Source organism: Xiphophorus couchianus, chromosome 7, assembly GCF_001444195.1.
Source record: "Xiphophorus couchianus chromosome 7, X_couchianus-1.0, whole genome shotgun sequence".
Taxonomy (NCBI): domain Eukaryota; kingdom Metazoa; phylum Chordata; class Actinopteri; order Cyprinodontiformes; family Poeciliidae; genus Xiphophorus; species Xiphophorus couchianus.
The window spans coordinates 1,272,428-1,298,532 of NC_040234.1; the positions used below are offsets into that span (position 1 = coordinate 1,272,428).

The window sequence follows — 26,105 nt, forward strand, 5'->3', positions numbered from 1 at the left end:
GTATAATCTATAGAGGAATAGAAATGAGGAAATGTCAAGCTGGGGTTTGCAGGGAGCCGGTACTCGAACTACGCATGCCTTCACTGCTGAGCTAATTTCAGCACACAGGTCTAATTCCTTTGAGAAGGTAAATAACGTATTTCAAGCATGCCGGATAATTACTGTAGAAAAGGAGAAAAATAATAATATTCAACACTGGAGGTATTATACAGTGCTTTGAAGTATTCATACTGCTCAGACTTTACCTTGTTGTCAGGTAACCACAAATCTTTATGTGTCTTATTAGGATTATATAGGTTAGCCCAACACAAGCCAGTAAATAGTACATGCAAGTTAGGAACATTTTCAGGCAACCCCATAAGAGACACATTTATGTGTGATGTTAAAGTGCAAATCTTCATTAAAGTATCCCAAAAGCAACACAAGCCAAAGATTTAACATTGACAGGAGCCTGTGAAGAGGGAGTGGCACGTGAAGTTACCAGACAGAGTGTATAGAAATTATCACAGAGATCTTTCAAGACAAGATGTATCAAATGTAGAAGGACCTGAAAGTAATATTATAATTGTGCTGGAGGAAAAAAATACTGGATAATTGCTGCTTTAAGAACCTAGAATGCCGTGCATGTTGGAAAAACAGCAAAACACGTAGTTCTCAATCTGAGGGGAGGAGCATTTTTCTCAGATAGAAAATGAAGTTGTTGGCTTTGAAGTTGGTATAATGAAATTCCACAGGTATTTATATGGTCACAAGTTCACCTTAATGGATCACAAACCTCATTTTAGTTCCCTAAATAGGAGTGTCACCTGTTGGTGTTTGATTTTAGCTACGTTTGCAATTCAGTACAAACCATCTCTAAACATCAGCAAGGGAATGCTGATGCTTTATCCACACTACCAGTATCTAACAACAGTCTGTCTGACCCAGCACAAGGTTTAGTAAAGATAAAAGTGTTCTCCTGAAGCCTATTCTGGTAGTCAGCCCTGGATCAGAGTCTTGAGCGTGAGGTTAAGTGGTGTGGCATGTGTAAACACCCAGCCTAACATACCTGCAGCCCCTGTTGCCCCTGTAGCTTCTGCTCTCAGTCCTTGGACAAGAGACTCCACACACCTTGGTTGTATGCACATGTGAATGTGTGTGGTTTGGAGTCCTCTGGACTAGATAAAGAAACATAATTTCTTCTAAGCTTTTATGATTGAGTTGGTAGGACTGTGTCATTTTTTGTATTTCTTTGGATCAGACATAGCATTGATTCTGGATTTTGTCATAATTTCGCTAGTTGAGAAGAATGTCACCACTCAGATAACTGGTAGAGGTGAGGAAACTCAGCATTTTTAATACTTCCAGTGGGATCTTGAACAAACATAGACTCGATAACAGATAGCTCTGGTAACTCAAATGACAGTAAACATTGACAAGGAACCCGCAACTCAGGATAAGGAAATGAAAGACTAAATACCTATGGAACATTATCAGAGAATGAGGCACAGCCGGTACCATCAAGAAGACTACAGTGGAATCAATTAACCAATAAATGGGAAAACACAACACACAAGAGGACTAAAAGTAACAAACAAGCAACACAAATCCAAGTCACCGTAGATTTGATGTTCATATGCAGATTAAAACTCTATTTTTTGAATTTTCTCTGAATACGTTTGCTAATTCATTTCAAGCAGAGTGCAGTTGCGAGCGTTTGTTAATCTGTCAACTGTGGTATGGCATGCTGGCTGATTCTATGGTCTCCAAGAAGAATAGACCAAAAATTACACTTGGTCTTGTGTTGCCTGATATTGCATTTGTTTTTGTGCTCTTAGGGACCCCTGCAGTATTGACAGCAGGGTAGGTCAGTGTCAGATAACATCCTCTCACTTTTTCCAACACTGTTCAAGGTGTGGGAAGTGTCTGCTGTCAACACAATTATTATGCTGCCTCTTTTTGTCCTCCATGTAAACTCCCAGCAGCCTGTTCATGGATGCAGTAGCTAAGAAAATAGCCTTATGTTGGCACATGTCATTAATTCTTTATTGTGTTTGCCCCAGTTATGTCAAAGGCTGCCAACAGGATGTTAAATTGTAATTCAGAGTGTTTTTCTACTTGGCAGTCCAATTAGCAGAATTGTAGTTGCCTACTGGCATGTCACTGCTGCACAGTGATTTTGTTTTTCATTGTTCTGAAATTAAAAAAGCACAGAGATGAAATGGGGAACAATATGTGTAGTTCTGGTCTGGTCTGAATTATTTATTTTCCTCACCTATTTAAAAATAGATTATCTGAAATGCATTAAAATGTAAGAATCAGAAAGCAGGAGGCTAAAATAAGAAAGTTCTCACTTGCACCCAGGCTGGAGTTTTTTCCACGATCATAGTAAGATTAAAAACTGTGCTATGTTCAGCTATACCTTTAAGATTAAACATGTCTGCTTGGCAGACATAAAGCTGTCACAGGTCAAGGGTGAACCAAAGGTAAATATATAGCCTCCGTCCTGAAAATATTCAGGAAAAAGCTTTGGAGTTGACAACTGCAAGGTTTTTATAAGATATAGCATGAAGCTGTCAGACAAGGAACTATATGTCTTTAAAGGATGCCAGTCCTGAAAAACATTTTCATCATCCTTTTACCACTGCCTTTTTTAAATAATCTGTTAATTGTGTTCTTCAGCTGTAGCATTGTCTAAGAGAGCCACACAACACAAATCTGTGCAGCAATCTGGGCTCTATTTACAAGTGCGATGGTAACTCAGACAGAAAGTGACAGACTGTGTCACATCGGTCCACACTGCTCTGTGGCACCACAAGGGCAACACTGCAGGAGGTGTTGGTGCGTTTCTGCAGCTCTGTGTCAGAATAGAAGGAAGCACAGAGAAGTGTTCCTGAATAAGGGGAAGGACATCACACGTGCGGGACAGTGACAGTAATAAGTAACTTGAGTTCTTCTGCTAAAATAGAAGTTGATGTGTGAGTTGTTATCACCTGCTAAACTTAGAGATAAAGTTGCTCAGTAAGCAACAACTTTGTTTTTTTTCTCCTAATAATTACATGCTTGGAACAGATCTGGAAACATTTATTGGAAATCATGTCAAGCTATTGACTGGATGCAAAATTTATATTTGACCACAAAACTTGAATTTAAGCAAAACAAAACAAAAAATAGAAATCTGCATTGTCAAATCTGCACTGCTATAAAAATAAGTCTGTTATTATTTTTAATTACCAAAGTATGGTGCTGCTACTGGATTTGAGAATTTATTCCCACATTTCATTACTGGCTGTTATTGTACTACTTTCCTCCTGTAGCTGTAAAGATTAGTTTATGTTTCATGTACTTTACAATTCCTTACCAGTTTATTAATACATATCACATATTATTAAGTATATCAATAATAATAAAAATGTCAAGATACCACACTACTTATTTTACAGAAAAGAAAAATGATTTTTTTAAAATTATGCCCATTTTCCATTGATTGTGTTGTTTTTTTCCTGTTTGGACCAGTTGACCCATATATGAAAAATTATATTATAACCCACAATTGGATCAAAATAACCTGGAGCAGCCTTCTGTGGGTAGGCTCCTGCTTAAGTTACATGATTCCTTGCCATATGTAAGCCTGAGAATTTTTTAGGAAAATAATCTAAATCATCAACCTCTGAAGTGAGTATAAAATAATCTAGATGTGTGTATATAAAGGCAAGGTGTGAATTGAACAATGTAAAGGTCATTCAGTCTAAGTTAAATGTAACCAAAGAAATACATTGTGTAATGAAATATCAGTGAGTCATATGAAAACAGAGTGGAAGCAAGCTAAAGTTAGCTTAGTCTATCAGCAAGCATCTATCTGAGGAAAGATCCTCAGAAAAATTACATACTAATTTACTAAAGATTATTTTTGGCCTGATTCATCCCCTACAACTGTGGTTTTGTAGTTTCATATCGCAGCTCTATGCCTGGGGCGTGACATGAGGAACACGTCACATAATTGAGCAGCATTTACAAGTTCAAATATGTGCAGAAATTAATCAAATGATGAACTTAACAGTTTAAACCAAAATCAAGTTCTGAATATGATCCATATGATCGCCACTTTTTTCAGCCTTTTGCTTCACATTGGCATCCATCATGGCTGCTTAGATTCATGTTGATGATCTGAAAAAATAAAGGTAACTATAACACTGTCTCTGTCTGAGCTGTGGTTTGTCAACGCTGAGATATTTGTAACATAAGCAAATTTGCATTGCTTGCTCCATTATGTATTTCTTCACATACAATTATTATAAGAAACATGTTTTAGTGAAATCCTTTTGAATCTTGGTGTTTTATCAAATAATTGTATATTTGCTGAAAAGAAAATGCACTTCTGGCTATTTACTTTGATAATAAATACCTTTAATATTGAGATAACTGCAGAAACCAACTCTGAACGTTTCCCTTTGGGAAGACATTAGCAAGCTCATCTTATCTTTCAGTGTTCAACAAGTAAAGGCAAACTCTTTGAAACATTATTAATATTATCCCGAATATTTTATTGTGAGATGATAGATCTTTTTCAATTTTGGTGAAAAGTTAAGAACACGTTGACATTTCTCATATTGTGTGAAAATGTATTAAAATTCTTATGCAAAGACAAGATGAGGCAACATGTTTACACATTAGTGGTGTGACCTGGAGCTGTTGCCCTTTGTTACTGACTTCATGAGAGAGGTGAACTTCCTGTCATTTACTCTACACTCATCCCGGCCAAGTGGTTCAGCAACCAAAGAAAGGCAAACATTTAAATCAGGTATGAGCAGCCTTCATATTTCCTGTAGTAAGTCAATGTTTTTACATTCACATGAGGGATGGCTGGCAGTGATATAAGCCAGTCTGTGTGCAGCCCCTGACCTGGCCTGACTTCGGCTCACACTAAGACCTTTTGACAGATTCCACCTCACAGTCGACTAAAGCTCAAAGGTAACAGCTAACTGTCAGCAACCGAGCAGAAAGGAACTAATGAGATACCAGAAGCTGCTGACATTACTCTGAGATCTAAGGGTCCTGGTGCTGAGCCAAACAAGCCACATGAAGTATTTGGGAAAATGCTGCTTTATAATTATAATGATTATGCTTTAAAGCACTAATTAAATTAGTGATGGCAATTCATTTCCAATATCTGTTGAGTGTCTTAGACAAGTTAGGTTTACATTGATTTGAGATCGTTCTTCATAATGACAGCAATAATACTGATACACTACTACTGCTAACAAAAATAATATTAATAATGTTAATAACATTAGCAGTATTATTCTCAGTAATGATAATAATAGTGGCACAGTTCTACCTAGGAAGACCAGAACCAGGAGGCTTAGCAACACAATGGGTTGTGGTGCTAAGCTGTTCAGTGATTTATAAAGTAACAGCAGTATTTTAAAGTCTATTCTTTGAGTCAGTGGAAGGTCTTTAGAACTGGGTCGATGTGCTCTTTCTTCCTGGCTTTAGTTTAGTTAAGAGAACACCAGCAACAGCGTCCTGGATCAGCTACAGTTGGAGGATTAATTTTTTAGGCAAACCTGTGAAGCCACTGCTGCAGTAATCAATGCGACTAACGATAATCGCGAGTTTTTCTACACTGAACAAAAATACAAACGCCCCATGTCAAATATATGTAAGAGTTTTATGAACATTTGGGTTACGCAATATATAGAGAAACTCAAAATGTATTTTCAGTAATTACTGATCTTCATATCGGCATTGATAACATCGTGGTATAGCCATTTGTAGCGGATTGACAGTCCTTTGACCATGATAAGGGTCAGGTTGAGGAATTTGCAGAGCATGCAAGTTGGCTTCTCGTAGGCGGTTATGGACAGCCTGATGTGTGATGAGTCTGTTGTGCAGACCAATAGTCTCATTAGCCGTGTGTGTTGCTGGTCTTAGCCGATCCCACAGATGGACGAGCCGGATGTGGCGATCCTGTGCTGGAGTGGTCACAGTGGCCGACGAGGATGAGGTCAGTTTGCAGTAATGCCAGTCTGTTGGAGACAAACTCTTAAAAGGTCTATGGTCTGATAAGGGGCATTGAGTCGTGCAGTTCCTGCTCTGGTGGACATCAGTGCATTAAACATGCCAATGGCATGCTCACGCATAACTTGAGACATCTGAGGCATTATGACTTGTGACAAAATTTGACATTTTGGGGTGGTCTTTTTTTGTCTCCAGTCCAAGGATTGTCCAGTTGTTGCTCATTTTGTCTGATCACCCACTGGACATGTCCCACCCATGCACTGGATAAAAGAAAACAACTCACCGAGTAATGCTTAGTGACAGGAAATTGGATTAAAAACTATACACAAATCAAGAGAAATATTACTTTTTAAAATAAAATGTCAGCAAATGCTCATTTACAGTTGTTAACTCCACATGGCAACAATATTTAACATGAGGTGTTTATATTTTTGTTAAGTATAGATCTTATGGAGATAGTAGTCCTCTAATCCTTGGCTTTCTCTCCAGGTGATAGAAGGCCTACTCTGTAACTGTCTTTATGTGACATGTGATAACCCTAATCTAGAAGATAAAATGTTTAAACTGATGTAATGTCAGAAAGTAAAATAACCAGCTCTATTTATAATTAAAAATCTGGTTTCAACTTTACTTGAAAAAATCATTTTATGCAGGATAAAGGTTTGATTTGAGTTTGTTTTTACTCTCAGTTGTAACTCTCGTTGCTGATAACTGTGACACCCACTGATCATGTGTTGTACTATTAAAATGATTGTTTCACAAACAACTTACTTGCTTGTTTTGTCTGTTAAATCCAGGACAGTGTTAATATATTAATACTTTTCACCACAGTTCATTTTGAAAGGAATATCTTTAGAAAACATAACTGAATGTAGTTTTGTCTGAATGGGAACATGCATAGTGTGCACCAGGATGCATGGGGAACTATATTTAACTATTTAATTTCTAATAGTGCTGTACAGCTTAAGTACATTAATTGAAAAAGCAGTGCCCCAGTTTTAAACAATGCTTTAACCTAAAATCCTGTATAATATTTGCAATATCCTTCAGAGTTCATTAACTGTATGGTCTTTGCATATATTCATAGTTAGGAAGGGGGGTTGTGTTTCAGCAGGGAGTCCATATTATCCTTCATTATCTTAACAAAGTCTTATTTAAAAATCTCTTTTTAATGCAGCGGTGAATAAATGTGTGAAACAAATTCTCCTTCTTGAGGGGAATATTTAAACATTAATTTGCCTGCATGTTAACGATTCAGGTAGACGGGGATCTAACAAGGATTAAAATGTGTTTGCATGAGCACCAAAGAGTGATTTTATGCTGCTAATTTCCTTTATCCTTCTAACACAGTGGTAATGGTGCTCCTGACTGGACTACTGCTGCACAGCTTACAGGAAATTTGAGCAACCTTTTGGTCACTATATCTGATAAACACCTGATGTTGGCAAAATGAAGAGTTTGCCTGTCATCAATAAGCAGCATTATTCCAAAAGCCTATTCCGACAGAATTAGCCATTATGAGTAGGATTGTTGGAACATGTTACTGGGTTTTTGAAGGATGAGTCACACCGATGTTTTTTATTCAGTCGTTTTTGGCAAGATCCTCATCTGATTCAGGGCTGCTAAATTTGATCATGAAGACCATTATGTAGTCTAGTTTAATAAAACTGAATCTGCAAAACACATGCAGTTCTTAGAAAGTGTATGTTTTTCATATGCTTCATTTTTTGCTTTTTCATAAACATAACCTGTAGGTTTCAAATTCTGATTTCATTTATCAAGGATAAGAAAAGCTATCCAAATCAACCTGAATAAGTAACTGCCATCCAGACTTTAAGACTTAATTTTAAATTACATTTAAGTTAATAAAAACACATACCTGGGGAGGAGATTAAAACAAATTAATCTTCTCTTCACCTCTCTCCCTGCACTCCAGTCCTAAACAAAAAAACAAAAAAAAATGTTGAAACAAACTGCGCTGGACCGGCATAGACTTGTTTGCGTCATTCTTTTTGACATGTTTGCGCCAAAAAGAATGACAATAAAACTATTCATAAAACCCACAATAACAGTTAAAACTGTTCAAAACTGCTACACAACACACAAACAAACATTAATGAACAACATGTGCCAGAGACCTCAACATGAACGACTACTTCCACACAGAAAACAAACATATATCACAGCAGCAAACTTTCCCTTGACTTACCCTCAGCAGCGCAGAACAACGCTGTGAGGGTAAAGCATGAAAATCATTTGTTCCAAACTTCCATCTACAACCCAGCACATTCACAGCATGATAGTCAATAATCATCTACTATAAAAATGTCAAAGCAATTTTCTGTAAACTAATAATGAAACCGTAACTAAAGACAATATACATTTATTGGGACAACCACTTGATTGAGAGATGTTTGCTGGTACCTGTCACCTCTTTGCATGCCAGGTACCAGACAGTGAATAAAAGGCCACAATTACACTGCCTGGCTAAAAAAAAGTCGCCACCTGGATTTAACTAAGCAAATAGGTACAAGCCTCCTATTGGATAAGTGCTGCATAGGCGATTATCTTCAGCTGGCAACAAGTTATTTAACCCCAGCTGATGCAATGAGTAACTCCTCATTTCTTAAACAACCATGGCAAAAGACACATCCTGTGGTCGTGGAAAAGACGTTAGTCTGTTTAAGAAGGGTCAAATCATTGGCATGCATCAAGCAGAGAAAACATCTAAGGAGATTGCAGAAACTACTAGAATTGGATTAAGAACTGTCCAACGCATCATTAAAACTGGAAGGATGGTGGGGAACCATCGTCTTCCAGGAAGAAATGTGGTCGGAAAAAAAATCCTGAGTGATCGTGATCGGCGATTACTTAAACGTTTGGTCAAATCAAATCGAAGAAAAACAACAGCAGAACTCAGGAATGTGTTTAATTGTGAACGCAAAAGCATTTCCACACGCACAATGCGAAGGGAACTCAAGGGGTTGGGATTGAACAGCTGTGTAGCCGTAAGAAAACCTCTAATCAGTAAGGCTAACCAGAAAAAAAGGCTTCAGTTTGCTAGGGAGCATAAAGATTGGACTCTGGAGGAATGGAAGAGGGTCATGTGGTCTAATGAGTCCAGATTTACCCTGTTCCAGAGTGATGGGCGCATCAGGGTAAGAAGAGAGGCAGGTGAAGGGATGGACCCATCATGCCTAGTGCCTACTGTACAAGCCTGTGGGGGCAGTGCTATGATCTGGGGTTGCTGCAGTTGGTCAGGTCTAGGTTCAGCAACATTGTGTGCCCAAAGAATGAGGTCAGCTGACTACCTGAATATACTGAATGACCAGGTTATTCCATCAATGGATTTTGTCTTCCCAAATGGAACGGGCATATTCCAAGATGACAATGCCAGGATTCATCGGGCTCACATTGTGAAAGAGTGGTTCAGGGAGCATGAGACATCTTTTTCACACATGGATTGGCCACCACAGAGTCCAGACCTTAACCCCATTGAGAATCTTTGGGATATGCTGGAGAAGGCTTTACGCAGTGGTCAGACTCTCCCATCATCAATACAAGATCTTGGTGAAAGATTAATGCAGCACTGGATGGAAATAAATCTTGTGACACTGCAGAAGCTTATTGAAACAATGCCACAGCGAATGCGGGCTGTAATCAAAGCTAAAGGCGGTCCAACAAAATATTAGAGTGTGACCATTTTTTGGTGGTGACTTTTTTTTTGGCCAGGCAATGTATGTTGCCGTCCACTAAGGCTGAGCTTATGTTGACAATGCTCCTTTAGTATCTTCACACAATCATGTGTTACCTATGACTGCACTTTGCACTATCCCACAAAACCTGGCATAAATTAAACAAATTTATCATCCAGCCCACCTTTAATACCAAGCAAAGAGTGCCACATTTCGAGCTGTGAGTGGTATGCACTGACTAATGACAAGTGGTGCTGTATCATAATCAGCGTCATTACTGCAAAGGACAAATCATGTATGTATTTGGTGCTAATGAGGGGAATGTGGTGGAGAGACATCCTGATATCTTGTTGTGGTCATGATGTCGGTAGCCACAAGGTCTGACACCAGTTCATCTCTTGGTTGTGACAACACAGTGCTATGCCAGTCACATGTCTTACTTCTCCTATCCATCACTCTGGCAAGAGAATGCATGTTAACAAGAGAATGCATGTCCATGAATGTCTGCCTGCGGATCACCTGCATCACGGTGAGGTCCTGCCAGGTCTAGAATAGTGAACCGACTTTCGTCATCGGAAGATGCTGTGACTGTATGACTCCATTCTGGACCAAGTCAGTGAAAGGCAAAATACAAGACTAAATAACATTTTATTAGGAAGGATGGATGAATGAATGTATGAATGAATAGATATTTACAAAAAGATTCCTTTTTTTGGCCTTTTGTTTTGGCACTATTTTTAGAATACAGCCACAGCGTTTCCCCGGTGTATCATAAGCTTTAACCAGGTTTTACCTGCACCACCACCAGGCTAAGCATTGTTTGTTTATTTATACACCAGTAACAGTGATAGTGAACACAGGTTAAAGAGTATCTTTGGTGATTGGTTGGAAGCCGGTGACATAGTGTGGTCAGTATCTTTACACACAAGGAGTCTAAGGTCAGGCGTCTTTTTTTATTCATTAGAACTCTGCAATTTAACATTCTATCTTGGATAAACCTATTTGAAATTAGATTACTTTTATTTTATAAAGGACTAGAATAGAATTTTGAGAATATCATTGGTCATCACCACCTACTGGTATTTCTTTCATCCCTCAGACTGCCACTCTTGCAGGTTTGATCTCTTCAGTTGGCTTTGGTGGGTTTCTTAAATGCTGTAGCGTGTGATCCCTCAGCAGGTTCAGTTGTCAAGTGTGTGAGCCCCAGTCATGAAAGAAAAAAACTATTGCTACAAATAAACAGTGTTGTATAGTAACGAAGTAAAAATACTTCACTACTTTACTTAAGTATATTTTGGAGTACTTCATACTTTCCTCGAGTATGAAAATTTTTGATGACTTTCACTTTTACTTCACTATATTTCCGAACTTAATTGCGTACTTTTACTCCGATACATTTTCAATGTGTGGTTTAGTTACTCGTTACAAAAAGCGCGAGAGAGAAACGCAAGTGTTTTGATCCCACCTACTGATTAGCAAGTAGCAAGCAGGCTACCGAACAAAGTCGGTAGCCTACTTGCCTGGGCTTGTTCATCACCACCAATAGGATACACCTGTTTCGCTTCTCCCATTAAACACAAAGCAAGTCTCGCAATCAGCAGCAGCCACAAGGAGGAGGAGACGGAGACCACAACGACTGCAACTACGTCGGACACGGCTCCAGGGGAACCACCAGCTGGTGATAGGGTGACCAGACGTCCTCTTTTTCCCGGACATGTCCTACTTTTCAGACCTAAAAAGATGTCCGGGGGAATTTAAAAATTGTCCGGGAATTTGGTCAATTGCCTCAAAACACATTACATAGCTTACAGTGCATTGTAGGGCACTGTGCACGGCGCTGCGTGTCACGTAATCCCTGAGCCGCGTCAGTGGGCAGCACCCCCCCCCCCCCCCCCCCCCCCCCCCCCCCCCCCCCCCCCCCGCTCCAAAGTTTTCTGTGTGCACCACCTATTGACTGATTCACTGATTTGTGAAGTAGAGTAATCATAGCAGCTCTTTTTCTTCATGTTGGCCGCATTTTCTGTACTATTTATTTTTCTCATTTTCAGCACTGACCTTACTTGAAGGGAAAACTTAAGGCTTACAAAAACTTTGTATTTTCTGTCCTGGAGGGTATACTAAGAAGCTGGTTCAGTTGTAAAGCAGTTGTTATAGGTTACCTATAACCTTGTGCTATAGGTAAAGCACCTAATTTTCTTAACTAAATGATGCCTGCAGGTATATCTATTAGGAGGTTTAATTTTGCCTGCACTTGGTTGGTACATTATTTTAAGTGTATTTGACAAGTTTACCAAAATATAAAAAATGTCATTCAAACTGCATTTGCTTTGTTTTACTTTTTACTTGTACTTTTCATTACATTACTTGAGTACATCCATTTTTACAGTACTTTCCATACTTAAGTACAAGAAGTTTCAGATACTTTAAGACTCAAGTAACATTTCAGTCAGTGACTTCGACTTTTACCAAAGTCGTATTTTGGAGAGGTACTTGTACTTTTACTTGACTCTGAGATTTCAGTACTTTATACAACACTGCAAATAAATCATTTAAAACCCTTAAGGAGTACTAGATTTTCGACCTCTCCCCAGATTTACTGAAACAGGGCCAAAAGGCCCTGAGTCCAAACTGACGACTCTGATGGCTCAAATTAGCATTCTTCTTCAATTGTAAATGTGGCCATTGACCGTCAGGCCAGAAGGTAGGAGTGTGAATAGTCCATGTTGGGGGTGGGTATCTATGATACCTACAACTAGTCAGTTTAGTTTTGAAGCATACATGAAGTGCTTTTGGAGAGATGTGACCGTATGCAACGAAATTTCGTTCTGTATACACCCTGTGCATGCAAAATGACAACAAAGTCAGTCTAAGTCGAAGTCTAAGTCTAAGGAACAATTGTGCAACTGTGAGATGCGTTGAGGCCATTACCAGAGTACTTATAAGGTAATGGCCTTATTTACAGAACAAAAGCAATCCTTCAGGTCATTTGGCCTATCTCTAGACTGCATAGGTAAATGTCAAAATGGACTATCTCCAGTACTTCCAGTAGTGCTGACTCTGTACTGTGACAGTTTTTAAAACTAGAACACCTCAAAGATGCTATTTCCATGTAAGAATGATTTCAATTGACAGTATTTAATATTCTTCCAAGATTTTAGAAAGAAAAGGGAGCTTATGGATCGGCCTAAAATGATCAAGTATAAACGAATGTAGACCAGGCTTCTTAATCTGTGTTGTCACGATGGCATGTTTAAAGTTTACTGGCACTATCCCATTTTCCAAACTGGAGTTTAGAATTTGGGGTATTGAAGACCTCTTTAAAAAGACAAGGTTGGACTGGATGATCGATGGGAGACCCAGAAGGCTTCACTCACTATTTCATGCAAAAAAGATAAACTCATAAGTTCAAACTGGCTAGAAACAACAAAACATGTAGTAGAGATTGAAGGGTCATTTTCACTCAGCTCGTCTGTGTTGGAACCTGGCAGCACGCATAACCTCAACTAGCTAGTTTTCAGTGGAGCCACAGAAGTACTTCAATATCTGATTTAAAACACAAAGTTACTTTGTTACTATTCTCTGTTTTCTACCATTTCTAACTGACACTGCGTTCCAAATGTGGTACATAAATAGACTTATTTTTCTTATGGATCTGTTTACTAAAAGGCCATTTCTGGCAACTCTGTCTACATAATATTCAAAAATCATCTTTTTGTATTAGACACCTCATAGAAGTTCAACCAGTCCCGCTATTAGACTTGTAAAAATGTATCCAGCAAGATTCCATCAAGATGTGGCCAAATAAAGGCGTATGCTCTGTGCTTACTTCTCTGTTTACATACATATGTAATAACACAATATTATGCGTTAATGAGTTACTGGGCACATATCTCGTTTTCCTGGAGTGAAAACAAGATATATTGACACCCTCCTCCAGGTGTCATCATTTTGTCGTCACATTTAAGAGCGATATCACTTGTTTTACAGAAAATTGCTTCCACTTCAGTAATATGTAATACTTTATGTTGCTTTGTCCCATCAGACTCCAAAGAAATATGTCAAAGTTTGTGTTCAATAGTGCCAAAAAGTTGAAAACTTCAAAGCATGTGAATAATTTTTCAAAGTGAAATAAAACAAATAAAACTGCTTTAGGCTAAACATTATGAGGAAAACAGAATAAGTTCCCTGCTATGTGCATAGGCTGAAGAAAAATATGAGACTGTCAATTGAGACGTACAGCTGACTGACAACCAGGGATCACTCCAGAGTTTCCTCTCCCAGCGTGGTTCTGCTTTTGTTACGTTCCCTTAACGTGGTGATGCCTCAGGCTGTTTAACTTCCCACTAACCTTCTAGAACATACTGTAGCATCTTCAGCGCCAGGAGCAAAATCTGTCCCCTAGTGAATTGATTAAAATAAACGTATGTGCTTGTTCTCTATGCAGAAAAAGAGGAAAAGTGACACAAGGGAGCTCATCACGGGAGAAGAAGCATAAAGAGTCTTAATTAACAGGGAGGAACTGTTCCACAGTGACAGCAACATAAATAGAAATAATGAAGTCACCATAGGGTGAGGCTGTTTTGGTGGATAGGGGCCGAACCTGCTGCTCTGGCCCTTTGGAACAGCTTTTGGACCCTCAGGCCCTTCTTCACAGACTAGACTTGATCTCCCACTTGGAACACATGGCATGCTCTCTGCTGCAACATTTTCCACACAGACGTCAGAGTGGCCTGAGCTGCTCTGAGGTGGGATTTCTTTAGAATACGAATAACTCAAGATGACGTACATCTGAGTGTTGTTATTGAGTGAGTGAGTGCAGTCCAGAGTCAATTAGAGGGCATGTGGCTCAGATCCAGACACCGTGAGTTTAATAATGATGATCAAATAACAATAATGTAGACCATACAGAATGTAGTGAACTATGTAAAAGGTATTTTGGAACACTAGTGCTTGTCTTAAGTTTAGTGTAATGGACTCCCTGTGTGTCTTATGTGCGGTGTCGACATCCACAAAAACATTTTTCTTTGGAAAAAGAAAAAATTGTTTCAGAAGGAATTCTTGGCATCATGCCATACTGTAAAAAAAGAAAAAAAAAAGAAATATCTTCCTGTTTCAAAAATAGCTCTGTATGACAGGAAATCTGCATTCCAACTGAACTGGCCCACAGAGAGTGGCTCTTTTGGGTAATGATGACTGACTATCCAGACACACAAACTTCTGCACTGCCTGGATTCACAAGAATCACATATAGATCTTGGAGAGCTAGAAGCTGCATAATATTAACAGGACACTTAGATCCTCCTCATGGTGAGCTGCATCAGATTGTGGAAGAAATTTGGTGCCCAGCTGAAGCCAGTTGCTCAAGTTAAAATAAATTGTGGCATATGCCAAGGTACTGCTTATCTCTGCAACTGTTCTGTCCATTTATCACAGATGATTATTGGCCCAGAAAACATGGGCCCTCTGATCAACCAATATATTGAACTCTACAGCTTGGCTTTTAAGTCAAATGTAAGAAATTTAAGCTTTTCAATATCTCAATAAAGGTTACCTAAAACGACATGTCCAAAACAAATGCAATCATTCGAAAAATATTTTCTAACTAAAAGTGTTGTCAGGTAGTGACTAAAAGTTTGGCTTTATTGAAGAGCCTCCCACCTGTTCAATTCACTTCATGTCACTCTTTGTCTTCCTGGTTACTTCTGTGGTTCCTATGTAACACTGATTCATTCCTGAAAATGCCTGAAGTGCTCCAAGTGTTAGTAGATCAAATCACAGGCTTCTTCCTACCCAACTCTGCTATTCATCACCATGTTTGAATCTATGATGGGTGTATCTGCCCTTGTATCTGTGCATCTCACCACATTTCTGTCAAATGTTGGTGAGATGGTTATGCCTGTTTCTATTTGTCCTAGTCTAGACCTTTCACATGTATCAACAAAGAAAAAGACTTTCATTACTTTTAGATGGTCAAAAAACAATAAACAGATAAACTCACATCACATCTGGTTTAATACTGTGAACCCGGTTATTTTAGAGTTCGTTTTAAAAACCTGACTTTAAATTTCAATGTCCTTCTTGCTCCAGTTCCAGAAATGTTGAAGCCACATTCTCTAACTTGATTTCCCACATCCGTCAACCAAAATCTACTTGTAGTCCCAAGATCCAAGTATGAAATTTGAGGAGATCAATCTTCCCAGATTGTTGAACTTTATCTGTGGAAAAAATTAGAGAACTTTTCAGACGGTTCTTGCAATAAACAATTCACCCATGTCATATATGCAAAAGCCAATTCTACTAAATACAATGTAAATGTGTGTAACTTCTGACTTTATAGTAAGCAGAAAAAAATGCCCTTACTGACCACAAACGGGAAAAGATTAGCCCTTTTTAACCTCTGACCTTGAGAAAAAGGTAAAGATTTTATTATGTATTCATACATTTTCATCAACTTTTAGCTGAAAGTTTCCTGTATTATTAAGAATTGGTTTGTGGCCAAGCCACTCCATTATCTTACTGTACCTCAACTTAAGATCATTTGTTGTTACCTTAGAAATGCTTTTCATGCCATTATTATGCAGTAAAATAAAATCAATGAGCCATATTTCTGGTTCTCTTTGAGGACCATACCCACTACACGGACGCACGCACACCCCAACGCACGCACGCCTCCCCCCCCCCCCCCCCCCACACACAAGCACCGACTCCTGAAAAGAGTCCTTGTCTCTTAGCAGGAAAACAATCCCAAAGCATACTTTTTACCAGTCTGTTCTTGTCTGTGTGGTGTCAAATTCCACATTTATCTTCCTTCAACATTAAATTCTAAATTGATGCCAAAAATGTGGAGTTTCATCATATCAGCATTTTTTCTCAAGGCTACCCTGAATTATTTACATGTTCCCTGGCAAATGTTTGCCATCCACCCCATACCTAGTAGCTATAATTGATGACAACATAAATTATTACCAGTGATTCTTGTGTTGTCACATGGATTATTATCGAACTTTCTGGTGTAGTTGTAGGAGAATTGTTCACTTTTCGCATAATCATCCTTACCCTAAATCAATGGTTCTTAACCTTTTTTGAGGTACCGAACCCATCTGTTTCATATGCGCATTCACCGAACCCTTCTTTAGTGATAAATAAAATATATATTTTTTCCTAATTCAAGACATAGGTATATGTTTTTTTGTGCACAAAATGAGCCGTGGATGAACGTCATATTTGCTCAAAGAACAAAACCACGAACTCACAGCAAGTTACAGTATTACTTTATTCTGGCCCCCAAAAAATATTTCGGCCCCATAAAAGAATTTCAGCCCCCCAAAATATCTTTTTACTATTTTACTAATTAAAAATAAATTTGGATTTTTTTCAAAGAATTAAAAAAATGTTAATAACTTAATTTTTTTTATTTTAAATTTAATTTGTTTTTTGTCGTTTTGAATCCACAAAATACTTTTTTGGGGCCAGAATAAAGTATTGCACAAATTACATACCTGCAAATCAGTGTGACTTCTGCTGATGTTTTTGGGAGACCAGTTCAGAGAGGCATGGCTTCACCTTGGCAAGTGCATCTTCAGAGCAAAGTCTGTTCATTTTCTTCTTTTTTGCTCGACATATTTAGTATGGATTAAAATATTAAGAAAGAAACCACGCGACATACAACTACGACAGCCGCTGACACTGCGTGCACTAAATTCCCCGCAGCACTGATTGGCCGAGCAATGTAACATGATCCTCTGCAGCAAGTGATGGCCAAGCGGGGCGTGTCATCACGACTTTACACAAGTGTATCTTTACCTCCGTGGCAGAGGCTCCTCCGAACCCCTGAGACCGACTCATCGAACCCCTGGGGTTCAATCGAACCCAGGTTAAAAACCACTGACCTAAATTAATAAACGTTTCACATTTATTTCAGTTTCTCGCCATCATTGGCCTTCCTAATCCCCGATATCTTAAAGAGAAAGGCGTAAAAAGAAAACGTCACCCCCAGTATTTGCAGTTAAACACCAGCAGCACCTGGTTAGTAGGAGGCAATCCAAGGCTGAGATCCTTTTTAAAGCTCTGCTCTGATGGAGCATCATCATTACTGAATTAAACAAAGTGGATGTCACTACCAGTTCCTGCTATCCTACTGCACTGCTCAGGCAGTTCTTCTGTTGTATTGTAATACCCTTTGCTGTACAAATATGGTCCTAACTGGACAAGTAAGAAAGAATTTCTGAGATTGAAAAAAATATATATATTTATATCAATTTCAGTTCAAAAATACCTTTTTGATCCCAGAGGAAAATTTAATTGGGGTGCACACATATATCAGCCAGCCCATTTCAGATCTCGGTGATTGGCCGATACTTACATGTGAAGCTGATGTTATCCACTGATCTCATTTACCTCAGCAAAGGTCTAAAAATCAACCATTGTGCTCATCTGCTCTCCAGTGAGAAGTTTGACTGACCGACCCCCCACCAGGTCATGTCTGCACATTTACAGTTAGCAATCGTCACTGTTGAAAACTCAGCAACTTTCTTACTATATTTAGCAACATTTCAGACAAAAACTGATATTGGCCAAAATTGGAATCGACAGGTCAGGCTTTTTAAAGATCGTAATCAGTGATTGGCCAGAAAACTGCAATCGGTGTATATGAACCACAATATTATGAATGAGGAAACTTACAACGAGAACACCTGTTCACTTACAGCACCAATGGTAACTTTGTAAATGAACACTCTCTATCATGGTATCACGTATGGATGGATTTCTTAATTTAAATGGGTTCATTTTTCTGAAGGATACACAGTGAGGGTATTGTGATTTTGGCAATACATGTTTATAAGAGCGATATTCCGTTGTGCTTCCATAGAAGCATGCAGCATCCAGACGAACATTAAAATATTTTTCAATATAAGTTGCTGCTTTGACATGACTACAGCACTGCCAAAACATAAAAACCCTCAATTGAACATAAAATATTTTAAAACCAGACACCCATGACCAGACAAGTGAATCACAGCAAGGCCACTAGCCGCTGTAACGCTGAACACTGAACACTGAACTGATTGTGCGGTGAAGCTAAGAGAAGCAGGAACGCAGAGCTGCACCAAGAAGCTAAAAGGAATACTGAAAAGAAGAACAGCTACCATCGATACGATTGCAGCCATGCATGTTTTAATGTTGCACATCTCAATTTTTTGCAAGTAGCTAAAAGTCTAAAAACTAGTACTGTTGTGCATATAAGGTGTAAAGTTTACCTTCGAGCAAGAGCCCCATGCTGTCCTCTGAACGCCCCCCTTGAGAAACGCTACTCTAGAGTCTCTTCTGTTCATCTTAACACCCTGTTTTTTAAAGGCTTTATTGGCTCTAGTGGCTTTTATTTAGAAGGTCCCAGATAGCAAAGTGGGTAATTAGGGAGGGGGAAGACTTGCAGCAAAGGTCGTCCGACCTGGAATCTAACTTGCAACAGGACTAAGGCCTCCATATTTACAGCCCACATTTCTGTGGTAAAATGTTTTATTGGTCTGATGTAACATCCTAATTCTAAACGTAGCTTGAAATGAAACCATCAGAATGAGCAGAAATGAATACTTGAATACTTGTCTGTGTGCAAAACGTCTATATACTGTTTCACTTAGTGACAGAGTAACTGGGTAAAATGGTTGGATGATTTTGAAAAGAATAGTTTCTTGATGTGGGATTTATTTCTCCTCAATAAAGAAATGTGCCTAAATTGAGTTTTTTTCTTCTGTAGTAATTTTCAGCACTGTCATAGTATTTTTGTTTATTTTATGGCTTTGTACACATCTTTACAGTGATGTATGTAAAGAGTGCTGAGAACATATTCCAAGTATTGCTATAACATTATATTTGCAAAACTGTGACTGTTCAGCAACTCTTTTAGATGCTTTTTTGTTGGACATTTATTGGTGGAAACAGAAGCAAAAGTGATCGATAGAAAAACATTGATATACCAGGTTTTTAGTCTATTCAATTTCGTAGAAGGATATTTTTAAAGGAACATTGTGGGACAATTTCTTAGTTTTTAATGTTGGAGATGTTAACGATCCCAACTGCCACTCAATGACTATCAAGATAAATTGCATCACTATTTTCAGGTATTTTTCCACATATGGGTACACCTTAATGTTTATGATTGTTTTCACTTGATTTCATCAGGATTACTCTTGTTGAAAAATTAGATTTTTCTCACTCTTTCCTGTTAAAGTCTCTTCAACATTAAAATCCTACACTTTGTTTTTCTTTCTCTTCTTCTGAAAGAGGATCTGTGTGATTTTAATGTTGGAAAACTAGACCACTCCTCTGTGTAAAAAGACCTGCTGTGCAAATTTATATAGGTATAACTGATTCATTGTAGTGAAATTGAAAGATAATTTATTCAGCAACATATCTGAATACTAATTAAACTAAATCTGGTCTGACAGTTGTCATTCATTCTTATATATCACTATTTTTATGCACTGTAATTCTGAGACCAGAATTTCTGTGATCTGCAGTAAGTCTGTGTGACCAGGGATGCTCTCTGTTCAGCTAAATGTTATGAAACAGATACACGCTCATTACTATTTTCATATATGACATTGTACATATATATATATGTTTCTCAAATGACAAAATTTCATACTCAATACAGATACTACAGAAAATGTTGTTCTTACTAGAATAGCACAATACCTGGAATTGTAATTATAAACAGAATACCAGTGTGTGTAATATCACAGCTACAAAAGCTTCAATGCAATACTTATATGTATTTAGTAAGGTTCATACATTCCTAATCTGGGTGTTAGTACTGTGTTTTGTATTAGTGTGAGCACTCACTGGCTCTGATGCCCACACCCAATCCCACAAGGAGAAAGTTTGGTCTACCTTTAAAGAGCTAAATTTTAAGCTTTTTTTAAGCTTAAAATCTTAAGCTTAAAAAAAAAAAACAGGATTTGAAACTGAAAAAACAAAAACAAAATTGAAACCGAAAAAACCCTAAAACCTTACTCTTCAGATTCAAGGGTGATTTTCAGTTTCAGATGTTTTTTTTTAGTTTAGTTTACATTTTTTTGTTTCTTTTGAACAAACTTTATGACCCCAATTTAGCTCCATGTAATTTTTCTTCCAGGACAAAATACACACCACTAGAAAAGACTGAGAGACATGGTCCCTCAGTGTTTTGACAACATTGAAGAAACAATGTTGTTTCTTCAACAACATTGTTGAAGAAACAATGTTGTTGTTTCTTCAACAACAACATTGTTGTCTAACGTCTGGACTGAATTTCATCACCCTTGTCAACCTCCACTGGACGACACAGGAGGCTCATCCTGATAAATATACGTAGTTATTAAGCTCTGGTGTCCTGCATGTCTGTGAGTCCTGAATAACTGGTTCATTAGAAGGTCTCTACAGAGATAGGCAATTCAGCCATTTGAATCACCTGTGAAGGAGTAAAAATACATGTAAAACCTTCAGGTTTACTCCATATTTTCTCCATCCTTGTGCTGTATGGTCATATCACACCCAGTGGTCCAGAGATGCCAAACTCCAGCCCTCCTGGGCCAGCGCCCAGCAACTTCTGCACGTGTCTCTGTTTCAACACAACTAAATCAAATAATTAGATCATTAGCATTACTCTGTAGAATTTGACTACATGCTGAGGAGGCATTGCAGCCAATTGATTCAATGAGGTTGGATCTGCAGTAAGTCCTCACACAGAAAATCAGCCTCATCCTTTTCCTGCCTCACAAAATTTCACTCATGAATTATTGCTAAGAATGCATCTTTTCCTTCAACTTTTCATTTTACTTATCCTTACAGATGAATATTTGATCTGAAAATACTTCGTTTTCAATTTTAGTGGTTCAATGCAAGCTTTTAAATACCTAACAGCAGTTAAATGAAATTAATGCTGGAACTGCAGCTGAGTGTAGTATCCAGAGCAGACTGTTTTCATCGAAACACTGATGTGGAGTTTCCAGCCTTCACACTGAACATCTTAACACGCTCTTTGGCCTGGTTCATTTCCTTCAGAAGCATTCCACAGCAGAGCTGAGGTAATGCACACACATTAACCACATAAGTAAAGCCCAGTGGCATTAGTTAATCCCTCCTGTGCTGATGTGACTTATAGCGCATGTTGTAATAATGCCAGCTCTTCCTGTTTTAAGACTCTGCCACCAGGCACCACTCAGCCCATGGCTCAAAATGGTGAAAGCAGTGGCATAAATCAGCGACAGCACTCTGCTGCTGCGTTGATTATCCAGTAAGAAGCTGGGTCCTGCTCCATTTAATGATGCCTCTGTTCCACAGCGCTCCACAAGCGTCTCACGGTCATTCCAGTTCCTTCCCGTTGTGTTCTTGTTGCCAAAAGCAAGCTGAATGATTTTTCCTGTCTGACTGTGTTGAACTATTCTATAAAAGCCTGAAGCCTCTCTGTCAAAGATCTATCATCTTGGTTCTTTCTTGTGCTTATTGATTTGATATGTCACCTGCCCAGAAATCGGTTATGGTGGAGCTAGTAATCAGTCATTTTAGAGGAGAGGCTGTTTGTCTCCGTTTTAGCCTCCATCTTTCACTGTGTTTCACTGTTTATGTCCTCTGGCGTTATCTGGTGAAGACTGGAAGTCAGCGAGGGGTGGAAAAAAGCAAAAGAAGAATGACATCTCATAGTTGTACTCAGAGGTCTTTGCTTTTAGCTCTGCAGGGAGAAAAACACAATATGAGAGCCCTTATTTTGCCTCAGGCTGCCTCAGTGGTCATTTCTCCTCCACCTCTCATGGTGCTGTTAGAACGAATGTTCTCACGTTTCTTCAGCACACCATCATTTTTATCACTTTACATCAAATAGTTTATTCAAGAAGCAGAATCAGACATTGGCCTTGCCTTGGTCCTGTCATAATTATGTTTTATTTTTTTGTTTTGGCTGGAGAAAGATTTAAATTTTCATGCTGCTTTTGTTTAGGATGCTCAGGAGATATACATTTCTTCACTCTTCTGAGACTTTTACTGTGCTCACCAGATCTAAGTAGACCATTGGTGGCTTGTTCTTTGTTAATACTACTCTATCCTCCCTCTTCCTGCAGAGGTTTGATGGGAATGTGAATTCAGAGACGGTTGTCCAGAACAAGCTGTCCCACCCGGTGAAGACACGTTTCCTGCGTTTTGTCCCTCTTGACTGGAACCCCAGCGGGTGGATGGGCCTGAGAGTGGAGGTGTTCGGATGTTCCTACAGTAAGTATCCAACACCCCATGGCTTGGCCTGTTCTCTGAAAGCACTCAGCACTGTGGAGCGTCCACTCCTGCTTAGATCATTTACCAGTGATGGCTTGTAATGAACATTTTCTCACCTCTTCTTTTTTAAAAGGCTTGATTCTGTAGAAAAGGAGATTTTTATTTTATTTCACTAAGGCTCACCACATAAACCGCAGGCAAGCACTGGAACATTTTTAAAGTGACTACCCAGATAGCACAATAGGAGTGAAACAACATTGAAACAATGTCAGGCAGAAATATTGAATCTACCTTGAATCTACGTTGAAGCCTGAAATTGAAATGAAATTGAAAGTGATCGGTAACTTACATATTGAATCAACGTTAGGGTTTCAATCATAGCTGATGGTTGAGTCAATGTTGATTCAACCATCATCTGATTGTGGATCTGCATGCACATTTGGGTTGATTTATATTGAATGAAAGCTAATTAATCAATGTTGATTCATGTAAAATTTTTGGTCTGAAATGTCTTCATCATAACATACCATTAAAAGTTTCATCACTGGTATTAAACACACAATTTTATTGGCAGATGAGTATTATCTAGTTCATAATTAACTTAAATTAACATATTTCCAGAAATGTGTGTACACAAGCTTAAAAAAGACAGCATGGCATTAATATAACTGTCGTGATCTGTGTTTTCTGTGTGTTAATTTCGAGTTTTCTGTGTCTCTGTGTCTCCGTGTTGTCCTGTTCTCCCCTCGATTACTCCCAGGTGTTTCTCGTTCCCTAATTGCCCCGTGTGTATTTAGTGTCACCTGTGTCTCTGCATCTCTGTCGGGCCCTTGTCTTGCGGTCGTCTTATGTGCGTTCAGTCCTTCGTGTTGTCCATTCTATTTACCAGTTGCTACCGGCGTTGAGCCCTGGCTTCTGCTCAGTCGTGGTGCCTGGTTGTTTGTGGACTTTTTGGGGACATTCATCATTAAAATCATTTATTCATCCTACCTGGGTCTGCTGCTTCTGCCTCACCACCCCTCACCGCCACACTTCATGACAATAACATTTTATTTAAGAAAACAGGGATAGATCTGTAAACATATTTGACTGGGTTTTGACTATCAGAAGTCTATTGTATGTGGAAGAACAGCATCAGTGAGGTTAAGCCTTGTACTGTATGAACCAGGGAAACAGTATGTGTTGGGGTAACCCAAGTTAGACTCTAGTTGGCATCACTTTGGTTCCTTGCGATGCCTTCCTCCCATTCTATAATGAAGCCACTTCTTGACAGTTTTGATGCAGTACTCTACAATCAACTTTGGGTCAAACTGCTGAGCAGCAGCTGAAAAACACAAAAATAAGAGAGAGGAAGGCACTGGTTAGAAAGATGATAAACATTAGAAAAGTTCTGAAAGACATTGAAATATTAAACAATGTTCTGGTTATAGGTCTGAGAACAAACACGGAGCGTATGGTTCCCCATTTACACTCACAGGTAAATTAATAAGGTTATGCTAATGAATATTCATGAATATTTATCTTAATATTTAATATATACAATTACATTTTCCTATCAAGCTGCAGCATAGTGTAACATTTATGATGCTGAATGTTAAAATGAGGGAATCAATATTCAAAGTAAAGGACTTTTTATCAGAAGACCCAAAGATAAAACTCAGGGAGGATCAGGGTTGATTTAAGTCACAGACAGAAAAATAGTGCATTAGGTGATTTTCATTGTAGTTGGAAAAATGATTGACAATATGTAAAGGATAAACTTCCATCAAATAACAGGTTCAATCTTCCATTAACCACAAACATTTCCAAATAAGTTGATGATTAAAAACTATGTGTTCCTCTGCAACCCTCGACAGGACCATTTCTTAAATATCAGTGTGGGGTATGAAAATATTGAACCCTGGGTGTATTGGAAACTGTTTGTTGCAGGATTTTATTTAACTACATTTATACCTGCTATGCCCATTGACTTGATTTTCTATGTTTATGCTAATCACCATGTTTAGGCATTTAATATTCTCACTTCCTTCTTTCTAGTTCCTCACTCGCTTCTTCCTCATTTTGCAAGTTGATTTTTATAAATATTCTCCTGTAACAGTGGACTTATTTTTTCCTGTCTGCTCCTGGGTCTGATTTCATAACAATTTATGCCATCATTATAAACACAACTGCAAAAGAGTCAAAATAAAAATAACAGTGTCTTAGTATTAGTATTAGTGATTCCCTAATCTTTGATGTTGAATCAAAAATGAAATCTAACCTGCTGTACATTTAGAATTTTTTTCTAAATAAATGAGGTTCAAAGAACTTCATTTATTTTCATAAGTTAAAACACTAAGCAGGTCTTCACTAAGGTGTAGATTCAGGTTCAGATTCAGGCTCTGCATCAGAATACAGTCATATTCAGTGGATGTCCTTTATTAACCAGTTGATAAACATGTATATTGCTGCCTGGTTTGCTCCTTAATGCACTCAACACTCACTGCAGATTTGTGTTTAAACTGCAGATGTTGCTATGAAGAAAAACTGCCTTTGTTTAACAAGGAAGCACATTTCTCATAAATAATTTAACTACAACTCATGGCCTTAAAAAAGGGGTCGCCTTAACCCAATACTTCCTGTCTTTGACAGTTTTTTTTAAAGGTGATGGAGAAATCTGAAGATCATTTATCATTTTGAAGGATTACAATTCACACTCTTTACCACTTATAGACATACAGACATTTTCAACTTTATGCCACTTTGGGTCACAGACCAGTGCAGCTGAACCACTGGTTTACATTCAACTGAATCTAGAATATAGCCTGTGCAGGAATCCCGGGTGAGACATTTGATTATGCACAAGTGGATGCACAGTTCAGGACCAGGAGGAAGTTGTGGGCCTGTGCGCTCAGACCACAGCAGGTGAATCGTTCCCAATGGGAGTTTAATCTCAGTGTTTGTGTGCTGTTACTGAGGCCACAGTCAGTGTTTCTCTCACTGCAGAGAAAAACGTTTCATGTGTTCATTCAGTTGGATAGCACAATGTGGACTTGTTTGAACTGAATGGTAATTAAACTGAATCAAATTTAAATATCACAGAATATGTCAGTTTTATTTTAAAATTTGATGGATAAAAACGGCCATATGACTGGATTTTTTTTACTTCTTCAGTCAAATTAGTAAACA

General features: G+C 38.4%; 1 protein-coding gene across 2 annotated transcripts in view; it reads left to right on the forward strand.

The window, feature by feature from the left end:
- cntnap5a (contactin associated protein family member 5a) overlaps nucleotides 1–26,105 on the forward strand; it is a 214,842-nt gene that overhangs the window by 64,422 nt on the left and 124,315 nt on the right. For both annotated transcript variants that reach the window (XM_028022913.1, XM_028022915.1), the window contains exon 4: nucleotides 22,790–22,937. In XM_028022913.1, the coding sequence (XP_027878714.1) occupies nucleotides 22,790–22,937 (148 nt within the window). The remainder of the gene's footprint in view (nucleotides 1–22,789; nucleotides 22,938–26,105) is intronic.